We start from the raw sequence: 11,384 nt of genomic DNA, 5'->3' as shown, positions 1-11,384 counted from the left end.
TGTGGAAAGCCAAATCTAGCTGTAGCTACACAGTGCTTACCATGAGCAACCCAGGGAGAGAGCTGCTTAGGAAACCCCTCAGGCTTCTTGGCTCCCTTGACCTCTCTCCAGGGACAGTGTGTCCATGGAGCACAGCAGGGATGTGCACATGCAGAGCTGAGTCATGTCAGACAAGAACCTTGCTGACAGTTCAGAGCACCAGCCCACTTGTGAAACACACTGGCCCCACGCTCGTCTGTCTGGTGGAAAATGAGCTGGCTGAAGTTTCCCTGTTCTGTACAGGCCAGATCTCCAGCCAGTCCAGCCACAGCCCTCACAGCAGTTTGTTTCTTCCCTCTAAAGTCAGGCACAAGCTCCTTGCAGTATTGGCTCTTGGATCAGGGATAACAGTGCCGCAGGTGCAGCTCTGCAGCAGAGCAACCTGACACTAAATACCAAAGAGAAACACTAAAAACCAAACAGAAACACTAAATACCAAACAGAAACACTCACTTTACCTGGTCTGGTCAGTTCACTGAAGAGCTGAAGTAGAAAACAAGGATCATAGAAGTCATCAAGGCTCTTCACTGTTTCATCTTTATATAGCGACTCTTGTATCCCCTGAAAACCAAATCCAAACCAGCATTTGTAAGGAACAGCACCAATTTCAAGCTGGGTTTCAAACTTCCACAACCACCTCATCCCACTCCAAACCACTTGATACTGCACCTTGTAAAATACAATGCACCACAGGGTGAGACATGCTTGTGTTCAAACCTGGCTTTCACCGTGAGAGTGTATCCACAACTATTTCCTCTGAGCAGCATCAACAGCAATGCAGCAAACTGGAGGAAGGCTGGAGAGCCAGTGGATCCTTGGGCTGTGCAATCCTGGCCTCACATACATGACAGCCTTTGCAATGCAATACCACCCCTGCTGACAGGATGTGGCTGTATCCTGCAATTACTCTGAAAAGTGCTCCTGAAGAACTAATTCTTCCTATGAATCGAAATTACTCTCCTGATGGAAACAAACTGCCATGTTTGATGCAAGCTATGAATGGCTCAAGGGTGTTCCTGCCTCTCCAAAGAAGGGCAAGCATGGAGAGGCTGATCCCAAAGCACCTGTGATGGCAGCAGCCGGCGGTGCTGAGGGAACGACAGGATCGTCCTCATCATCTTCTCTCGATCCAGCAGACACAGAATCTCCTCCATGCTTGGCTGCTGCCACAGGGACTTCCCCAGACTCTTGCACGTCTTGTGATGCTCCACAGCAGCTGGACCCCAGAGCAGGATCCTTAAACATTGTTAAAGGCAAACACATTAGCCAAGAGAACTGAAATTTTGTCTTCATTTGTAGTTAGTACCCTGTGGCACTTGAAACTGTAACTAATTTCCCTGGTAACACCTTTTCCATCCATCCCAAAGCTTTGCAAATTCAGTCTGAGGGTCTCTCACTTGCTCTGCCCTCCCCTGTCCACCCAAGTCAGAATGTACCCATTCAGAGGCACCTATGGATTCAGGCTCTAAGTGCAGGTAAGAATGACAGCAGCTGCATGAAGGGACAGGAATCCAGAGCTGCCTGAGCCAGTGCTCTTGCACTGCTGCAGCTATTTCTGCTCCTGCCCCAAGACAGCAAAGTGCATGTGAGGGAGGCAGGCCAAACCACAATTGCTGGGAACAGGCTTTCCTGTGGACTGCTTGGGCACAGGAAAGGGAAAAGCCCACTAGTGACTTATGGTGCAGACTTATGTTTCTCCCATCTGTGAGAAGACCCCTATAGTGAGCTCCAGTTCTGGAGAGCGAGTGACTCCAGAAATGAGACATTTCCCCACCTAACCCACAGACACACAGAGTCTGGGCAACAGAAGAGAGCTACATTAAAAATAGGAAGTATGTAGTAAAAGTGTTTCCAAAAGCAACATTCATCTTTAGGTTGCACCTTGTTCACTGTCTCCTTCATTTATAAATGAGACCCTGGAAAATGCCAGTTGTGAGACTACCTGTGTGTAGTTTGCCCAGCAAAGTAAGGTGTTCAGCTCACCTGGAGTTTATAAGACTTTGATTATTCTTCTCATACAGCTGAAGCAACAGCAGTATCTTCTGATCTGAAACCCAAGATGGAACCCAAAGTTAGTGAGCTGTGGACACAAGAACCAGCTGCAGAAGGAGGTGCCCTTGGCAGGCTGGCACTCACCTGTGGTGCTCAGCGTGGCCCCGTAGGCTCCCAGCAGCACGGGGAGGTGGCTGCTCTCACACAGAGAGGGGCTGAGCTGCACAGCTGTCAGCAGGATGTCCACCAGCGCCTCTGCAACCAGCACAGCCTGAGCCTGCAGCTCCCAGTCACACAGAGCACAAACCAACACCCCAACACCACTCCCAAGGGATGCACACACGGCACTGGGCATTCTACATCAGCATCTCTCTCTAGGATACCACAGCCCGTTTCCCCAACACACTGAAGGGTGATTTTGATGCATTTAACTCAAGGGAACATCTTAAAACAGTATTCCCAGGCCAAACACAGAAGTCACTGGGCCAGGTGAGGTCCCCAGTGTGGAACAGGAGCTTTCCATGGGTACACACCTGCTCTCTCATTAAAGAGGACCCTGTACCCTATCCTGCCACAGCTTCACTCCTTCCTGCCCCAGGAGGGCACCTGGAATGAGCTCAGGAGCTGCACAGAGAAAGGCAGACATCCCAGCAACCTCCCCAATGACTCCAGAATTCACAGCAAAAACCTTCTGCAGTCTGCACCCCAGCTGCAGTAAATATGAAAATGCTCTGCACTGTGTGTTCCAGCAGGGCTCAGCACTGTGGGTGCTTTGTGAGCCACAGGAACTCTGTCCTGTGGGGTACAAAAATGATCCACCTCTGCTCTGTAACTAACTGAGAAGCACAAAGTGTCAGTGATTGGGCTCCTCAAGAACAATCAAGCTGTCTGCAGCACACTCCAGACTCAACCCCAGGTTTCTCTGCTCCCAGTGTCTGGAAAGGCCTGGGCTTTGACCCTATTATGTGCAGGAATATGAAACACAAGCCAGAACTGAAGAGCTCCTAAAGGACCATTCCTGAAGTGAATGCACTGGTGGCACCAAGCTTCTGGAACAGCAGCTGGCCTCAAAGAATCCCTCCTGCTGACCTACAGAAATACATTCTACAGGTAACAAACACACATACAGCAAGCAGCAAAATCTATCCCTTATTTTCAATTTCACTAAATTGGTGACCTCACAAGAGCTTTTTTTCTCTTTTCACGTGCTTTAAAACTTGAAAGCTTGTTTACATGTTGCTCATCAGTAAACAAAAATTGTTATCAACATGCTGCTCTGAGAATCCCCCCCCTTTTCTTACACAGCTCCTTCAATCACTGAATCTCAAACCCCTGTAAAGTGGAGGAAAGCTGAGGTCTATGTGGATTAAATGTGGTTCAAGGTCAGGCACGATTTCAGTGAAGGAGAAACAAAGGCAATTCTACACATGAACTAGCATCCAATTTATATTCCACTGGAAGGATATTCCTCATGAAAGGTTGCAAAATGAAATACACGTAATTTAAATTGTCATTTTTGATAAAACTTGCAAAATCAACTTTAAATCTCTTGTATCAACCTATTTTAAAACAGGTTTTAACATCACAGGATGTGTGTGCACTTCAGTGATCTTACACTAACTGCCTCACAGAAACCAAAAGAATCAATCTTCAAATAGGTTAAAAATACGAGAAAAACAAACAAAGAAACAAAGAAACAAACAAAGACCCAAACCCACCTTTCCAGTAGTTTTAAAACAGAAGTGTTTAAAACCAGCGTAAAATGAACGTAACATTTGGATCCAAGCAGAGGTACAATTTAAATGCCAATAATCTGGAACTGCTAATAACTCTGCAAGTACTGACATGAGTGGGTGTGTTACTGGATGGAGATAATATAATGCAAGAAAGACAAGATTAACTGTGTTTAGTGTGGGAAGGAGATGATTAAAAATACCTCTTGTCTGGCTGTTCATGCCATCTTCTTCTCTGTGCCTCAGGATGGCTGACAGAAAGAGAGAGTGCTGTGTGACCATCATGTGGAGTTTGGAGAGCTTGACCAAGCTCTGACTGAGTGAGGATTCTTCCTTGTACAGTAACTGGATGGCAGTGTTCAGGACCTTCAGGAATGTTCCATCCCTGTAACGGTACCTTTGGGAGAAGGATCACAGAGGGCTCAGGTCACAACCAAACCCAAACTGAAATTAAGAGTTGTTTAAGCAATGAGAACTTGGCAAAGAAAATGAGTTTAGTAAAACCAAACCAAATTGAAATGAAGACACTCACTTGAGTCCTGTCTTCACAAGGCTGCACCAGTCATCTGGGTCCACTTGTCCAACCACACCCTGTGTGCAGCAGCAAAGAGAGGTGCTGGTTTACATTTGGCACACGGAGCCTCTACAGCAGTTTCAGTTCAAGGGACACACTGAGAACATGCAGGCCAAACACTCATGTGGGGTGATCAGAACTCAAACCAAGGGAATGGTACAGACAGAGGGACCAAGTACTGCTCTTCAAGATCAAAGTCTGGATTTCTATTTATGATCAACCAGATTTCTGCCCCAGACTTCAGATGGCATGGCAGGTGGCTCCTGGCAGAAGTATCTCTATCACCTTTTTTCATTAAAAAAAATAAAATTCCCCTGGTAACCTTTGATTTCTTACTCCTAAATACCTCAAACTCCTGTCTTCAAAGGGGATTCTTACCAGAAAGCCATCATCAAGAACATAAAACCGCTTCATATCAAGGATTATCAGGACTCTGCAAAAGCTATTAAAAGTCCATGGAAACCAGAATCCATAAAACAGGAAATCAAGCCCAATCTGTATTTACAAAGCCTACAACTGCCCAATCACACTTATGCATACAGCCCCACTATGGCAAAGCAGGTAAGAAGGCTCACCAATAATTCCTCGAGCCTCAGCAGCATGGACCTCTCCATTTCTGGCCTGCTTTCATCTTTACTGCTGCTGTAGATGGCAACCAACCCCTTCATGCAGGCTGACAAGAGCTGTCTCCTCCAGGAATGCAGCTCCTCCGAGTCTTTAAGCACTGCGGAAATGGCATCTGCCACGGCCCAGCTGCAGAGAGATAGTTGGTGATTTTTTAATTAACGTTTTAAGTTGGTTTTGTATATGTTAAAGATGTTTTGCTGGATTCTCTGAGGAGAGGATGCTGTTACAGCTCCCATTCCTATCACAGTGTTTCCCAGGACAGACTGAGCCCTGAGGGAGGCACACACACACACTGCCCACCTCTCCTCACTCCCTGCTCTCTCCAGAGCAGCAGGAAGGCACTCCATTAGGCTGTGCAGCCCTTTGCTTTCCACAGGTGGCAACAGCTTTGCAAGGATTTGCAGTTTGACAGAGGCCTCGTGTGATGCTCCGGAGTCCTGAATCCCAGCACAGAGCTCCTTCCACAGGGCTTTCCTCAGGACAGGGGTGACAGCCAGGACAACTGTTGGGAGAGCAGAGGGCACAGGTTCCACCACCTGCAGGTGCTCAACAACAACACACTCATCCCAAATCGCTTTCTAATCCAGGCCCAGACCGCTCAGTTTCTAGGAAATGATGCTACAGCAGCTGCTGATCTGTTACAGAGAGGTGCTACAGAGAGGCTCACTTCTTTACCCACCCTCTGCTTCCCAGGCTGCTGACAAGCTCTTATCACTGTTAGACCTTGTAGGTAGAGCTACAGCCCCAGTCAGCCTGTTTCCTTCGCTATTTACATTTCTGGGCAATAAGAGAAATGAAATTAAAGTGATCCTGCTCTACCCAGTTGAATCCTGACTCATTGTTTTGCTGGTAGAGATTTAACACACTTGTCCATGGATGTAATGCTGCTGTGGGTTTGGAAAGTTCTGGACTGCCAGCTTAGGGAGGGCATTATTGTAGCCAGCCCACAGCTGGAGATTTGTTTTAGAAGAAATTTTTGGACTGCAAAAACCATCTGGCTGTGGCATTGCACACTCCGGACGTTCTTCTATCCGTGCCTGAGCAAAAGGTTTCACCTCCTGTACCAAACCAAGAGAAGCACAGTGACAGATTTTCACATGCACTGAGCATTAAATAGGGGTTCAAAAGAGAAATCTGGGCAGCAGTAACTGTAGGAGCACTTGGCTTCAGTCTAAGAGCCACCCCTCAGAACAGCTCTGCACCTTCAGTGCTGCAGAGGGACTTCCAAGCCAGTCCTTGGAGGTCAGACATGTAAGTTTTATACCTTTATCTGCTGTGTAAAGATTCCAAGACCTCAAGGCCAGCAGGAGCTAACCAGGGAGTTTGGCCCCCTGAATCCCCAGCAGGGCTCAGCAGCGCCTTTACCTGCGGCAGGTCGGCTGAAGCCATGCTGGTCTCTGCACTGCAAGTACACATTAACGAGGGGCAGAAAGCTCTCCATGTGCTTCCTGAGGTACTTCCCAGTGGCACTGCCCAGACACCAGAGCTCAAACTGCAGCAGGTGAGTCCTGGAGTGCTGGATCAGCACGGCCACGATGGCCAGGGAGGTGTGTGAGCACTGGGCAAGGCAGTGAGCCTGGACCTCGACACCGACTGCGAGGGCAAGGACTGGCTCGCTCTGGAGAGCCTGGAGGAAAACCTCCTCCAAATCTTTGCTGGCCGATGCCGACATCAATATCCCCAAAGCTTTAATGTGCCCTGTGGAGAGCAGAAATTCTCCTTGCTGGGGATGCCTTTGGTAGCTGTCTGTAAGGAGCTTCACCAAAACTTGTCCATAGAAGTTTAACTGCTTCCCCTTTTTAGGGGATTTTTCAGATTTCTGATCAGTCAAGCTCATCTCAGGAAGCTGCAGCATGGTGAGAGTGATCTCCTTCAGCTGAGCTGCAGCCATGTACATGTGCAGCTCCTCCAGAGCCTGCAGCTGGTGGGACTTCCTGGGACAGACCTGGCTTCTGCCCTTGCCCACAGCCTGCAGCTCTTCCAGGACACTTTTTGTGATGGCTTCGAAATACTTGGACAAGACATGTCTGTGATCTGCTGTGAGGCCCTGCACGACGGGGGCAGCTGTTTTCAGCAGCTGGAGCACCCCAGAACTGAGGTGAGCTGACAAGAGCTTCACAGTGACAGGGTTCAAACCAGGCTGAGGAACAGAGCGCAGCTCCACGGCCAGGAACCAGCTCTCCAGCGTAGGATGTCTGAAAGTCAGGGTGAGTGCATCCTCCAGGGTCTGTAACAAACACAGGTAACTGTATCAATGAATGGATAGTGCAGGGGAAAAACCACCTCATTCATCTGCCTATCTTCCACAGCTTGGAAATATCACAATTAAATTTACAATATTACAATTATTGAACATGAAATTGTCTACTAGCTGGCCAGAGGATAAAAATATTACTGAATTACAAGCACATAAATATGATTCTCCCAACATTTGTGCTGTTATACTGAACATTCTAAACATGTCTAAGCTCATCTCCAGAGGAAAACTGAGTATTCTACGGTTCACCAACACATTCTAATCTCCACAAATTCACGGAACAGATGAAAGAGGGGGAAAAATTCACTCCTCAAGTACATAATTTTCACACTGGGCTGAGGGAATACATTTTTTTCTGCAAAGGTGATCTCTTTCAGGACCTCTCCTGACTGTGCTCCAGCTCAGGGGTGAGACTGTGGCTGATGCAGCTGGGTCACATCTCCAGACAATAGTTTTGCAACTGCTGGACCACATGCTCTATGTTCCTAAATTCTCCTCCAAGACCTTAACATCACCTCTCTGTTCAGCAAAACTGTTCCCCAGAGAATCAATCAAATCCAAGTTTACTAACAGGAGCCTCTGCATCAAGGGATTTGGTACCTTGTCACTTGAAGACCCGTCTGCTATCAGAGACTCCTCATCCATGAAGAGATCCGACTCAGCCTGGTGCTCCTCCTGCTTCTGCTGCTGGTCCAGCTTTATCTGATTGCCCCGGCACAACAAGGTGCTCAGAATGTCCACAAAGAGGTCAATGAGCTGAGGACCCAAAGTTTTACCAACCTATGGAAATAAAGGCATCTCGGAAGTGAAGAAAAGAGGAGAATGGGAGCAGAAGGGTAATTATCCAACAGTAACAGGAGTTAAATAAGAACTACTTCGATTACAACTTCTTGGGGAAGGAACCACTTCCCTATGTAGAAATCTGATTCTAAGACTCAGGCTGCCAAATAAATATTGATAGATTTTCATTTATACTGTGGCATTTGGAGTTACACAGGCCAGTGATTTTACTCTCTGGAATGGCTTCTCAGGAATATCCAAAAGCTGGATTAAAATCTTGAGTTTATTTGCACTCACACCCATCAGTAAGGGAACCCATGCAGAATAAATCCAACACTCCTCAATAATCAGAATTGACATTTGTTTACAAGTCAGGTGCAGTTTTGCATGGTGCTGTGCAGCCTCAGAGCCAAGCAGAGAAAAAAGAGCTACAGAACTGGAACCTAAGTTTTAACAGCCAAGTCATTTGTACCTTCTTCCTTAAAATCACCCAAACATAACCACAGTATTACTACAGTATTGCTCTTACACTGCTGAAGTTCTCCACCGTGGATTTCAGGTACAGCAGCACGTGCTTTACTCCCAACAAAAGCTGCTCAGGGGGGAGCTGGGAAGCCAGGTCTCTCAGTTTTGTCTGAACACCATCTTCCAGCAAGGCATTGCTTCCTCTCTCGTAGGCACTCTTCAGCAAAGTGGTAAATACAGAATCCAGTGCCACAGTGGGCTCTTCACTTACCCCCTTGTGGTTTTTAAACTGTTCAAAGTGAAAAAAAGCAGAAGAGAACAACAGTGACGAGTATGAAACAAAAATCCCTTCTCTTTGAGCTCTGAGCTGAACCTGGGCTGAAGCTCCAGGAGCACGAGTGTGCAGTCCTGCTAGAGCAGAGCTGTCCAGCAGTGTCCCCAGGGGAATCTGATGTAGTGTTCACTGCTGAACTGAGAAACACTCCCCAAGCCCAGCCCAGGGGGCCTGTGATCCTCCACCCACCCAGGGGCACTGTAAACAGAGGGCAGAGCACGCACCAGGCTCTGCTGTGCCTGTGAGGAGTCTGTGTGTGAGCCCTGAGCCCTGGTATCCCCTCCCAAACACCACAAAGATCTCTTGTATCTCTTGTGTCATCAGAGAAAAGCCCTGGAGCAAATCTGTGTCCCAGTGTGATCAACAAGGAATGCAGAATTAGCTCCATAAAAATGCTGTTTCTGAAGGAAATGTAACCTCTATAAACTGTGAGGTTTTTATAGGAATACTGGCTCAAGAATTCAGTCACTTCAGGTATTCCATACCACAGGTTCCTGGGATTGCTTGGGTATCCAGAGTTTGTAATACTGGTTAAACTGGTAGAGCTGAGGATACTTAGACACTTTCAGGGACTTGAGGTCTTTGTCATAGAGCTGGAACATCAAGCAGAGAGCAAGGGGTTCTCTCTGAGAGTGCAGGAGGTCAGTGAACACAGCAACAAGGTACTCCACGATGTGTGCTCCTAGGAAAGCAAAAAGAAATTAAACTGCTGACATGAGCACAGACACTGGGGCAACAACCCTCCTTACTATGGGCCTTGGCAGCAGCCCACAGAGCATCACACAGAAAAGTACTGAGTAGGATCAAAAAGTGTTTGGAGTGACCTAGACAAGTGTTCCTGACCACTGAGGTACCTGAGAAATCCTCCACACATTAGTTCTTGCTGAAGCAAATACTCCACCTTCACTGTGCTGTGCTAAACATTCCTGTCTTTGAACAGGAGGGTGCCAAGCACCACCTCAGAGAAAAACTGATTTGTACTGGGGGGCACACACCCCAGTTAATGTGCGCAAGTTAAATAGAATTTTCTTTCAGAACTGGGACTCTCAGTACACCCCAGGTGCTGCCTGACTGCCAAATACACTCAGAGGACTCAGTGAGGTGCTGTGGGGTTGGCAAACCCTGCTCCAAGCCCACCTGATGCCCCGGTGATTTTGAGGCTTTCCTCAAGGAGGTGGTAGAACTTTGCAATATTTGCCACCAGAGCTTCATTTCTGAAGTATTTTTTTGGAAAATGCATCCATTTCCTACTTAACACTGCAGTCCTCTCTCCCTGATCTCGGGAAGAGCTGCCCACAGGCCTGGAAACCACCTTCCCCTCCTGATCTCCCCACTCTGTCCTTAAAGCACTGTTACTGAAGCCAACCACTTCCAGACAAGTCTGTCCCTGCAGGGACAGTGTCTCTTCTCTTCAGGGTCAGGGAGAAGGGGCACAAGCACCAACAGAGCTCCAGTGCCTCTCCTGAGCATGAAACACCAGGAATCTGCACCTCCTTCTGCTTGCAGGGAAGGTAATAAAATGTCTCAAGGTAAAAAATGATAAATGGTAAAAAATTATTGAAAATGTGTCAAAATGATACCACTTTCATTCCACTGGTAGAAATGACACATAAAACCAAAAAAAACTGTACCTGTTCCATCTCCAGACTGAAGCAACAGTATATTCCTGGCCTCTAATGCAGCAGGGACAACAGCACTGAAGGGAAATGTTTGGATAATCATGTCTTCATTTAAAGAGAACCCAATTTCTTCATCGAAGCCATCACTGCCCTCAATCAGAACATCCACCATATCCAGGACATCTAGTAAGTGAAGGAAAAAATGTAAGCAGAGGATCCAGACTACTGGAAAAATAACAGAGGTAGAATGCAACACTCCAGGAACACAAGGCATCTTTTTAGTTCCTCAAAAGAAAAAAGAAAAGGAAAAAAAGAAGAAAAAAGTGACATTTGTCAGGCAATACAATGTTAAGTGCAACACAGAAATCACAGCTTTCAATGCTGCTGTCCAGCACAGGGTGCCCAGAGAAGCTGTGGCTGCCCCTGGATCCCTGGAAGTGTCCAAAGCCAGGCTGGATGAGGCTTGGAGCAGCCTGGGCTACTGAAAAGTGTCTCTGGCCTTTGGCAGGGGTTGGAACTGGATGAGCTTTAAAAGGTGCCTTCCCATCCAAACCATTCTGGGATTCCATGATTCTGTGAACAGCCCCAGGCAGAACTAAAATTTCCATTTCAGTTTGAAAATCCTGCTGCAAGAGCATGAAGACAGATTTCAAATACTGGCACAACCACATCTAAAATTACATTTGGGGGTAAAGTGGTAACTTTGTAATTCCGACTTCTGATACCAAGTACACGTGGAGGGCTGAATCCTGCAGGATTCTGTAACAGGATTTCTATAGTTATCCATCCCCAGTTTGCCAATGAGGGCTAGAAAATGTAGCCCCAAGTGGTGGAGTTGTGCTGTTGAGGGGTTCCCACATACCATCAATGTGAGAGACAGGGATGCTGATGTTGTCAGAGTCCTGTTTAAACATGGTGACCTGGAGCACGCTGGCCTCCTGAACCACGTCTGCTGCCTTGTCTG

At 47.2% G+C, this 11,384-nt stretch overlaps 1 protein-coding gene across 1 annotated transcript in view; it reads right to left on the bottom strand.

The window, feature by feature from the left end:
• The window catches only part of URB1 (URB1 ribosome biogenesis homolog), a 38,595-nt gene that overhangs the window by 9,063 nt on the left and 18,148 nt on the right, over positions 1–11,384 (bottom strand). The window contains exons 18-31 of the mRNA XM_031065246.1: positions 11,283–11,381; positions 10,433–10,603; positions 9,287–9,483; positions 8,532–8,756; positions 7,823–8,002; positions 6,331–7,192; positions 5,266–5,467; positions 4,914–5,091; positions 4,297–4,355; positions 3,968–4,161; positions 2,176–2,286; positions 2,023–2,086; positions 1,104–1,275; positions 498–600 (exon numbers count right to left, since the gene is read on the bottom strand). Of these exons, the coding sequence (XP_030921106.1) occupies positions 498–600; positions 1,104–1,275; positions 2,023–2,086; positions 2,176–2,286; positions 3,968–4,161; positions 4,297–4,355; positions 4,914–5,091; positions 5,266–5,467; positions 6,331–7,192; positions 7,823–8,002; positions 8,532–8,756; positions 9,287–9,483; positions 10,433–10,603; positions 11,283–11,381 (2,817 nt within the window). The remainder of the gene's footprint in view (positions 1–497; positions 601–1,103; positions 1,276–2,022; positions 2,087–2,175; positions 2,287–3,967; positions 4,162–4,296; positions 4,356–4,913; positions 5,092–5,265; positions 5,468–6,330; positions 7,193–7,822; positions 8,003–8,531; positions 8,757–9,286; positions 9,484–10,432; positions 10,604–11,282; positions 11,382–11,384) is intronic.

Source organism: Geospiza fortis, unplaced genomic scaffold, assembly GCF_000277835.1.
Source record: "Geospiza fortis unplaced genomic scaffold, GeoFor_1.0 scaffold514, whole genome shotgun sequence".
Lineage (NCBI taxonomy): Eukaryota > Metazoa > Chordata > Aves > Passeriformes > Thraupidae > Geospiza > Geospiza fortis.
Note: the sequence above shows the minus strand (reverse complement) of the source record. Positions and strands in the feature narration are given on the sequence as shown.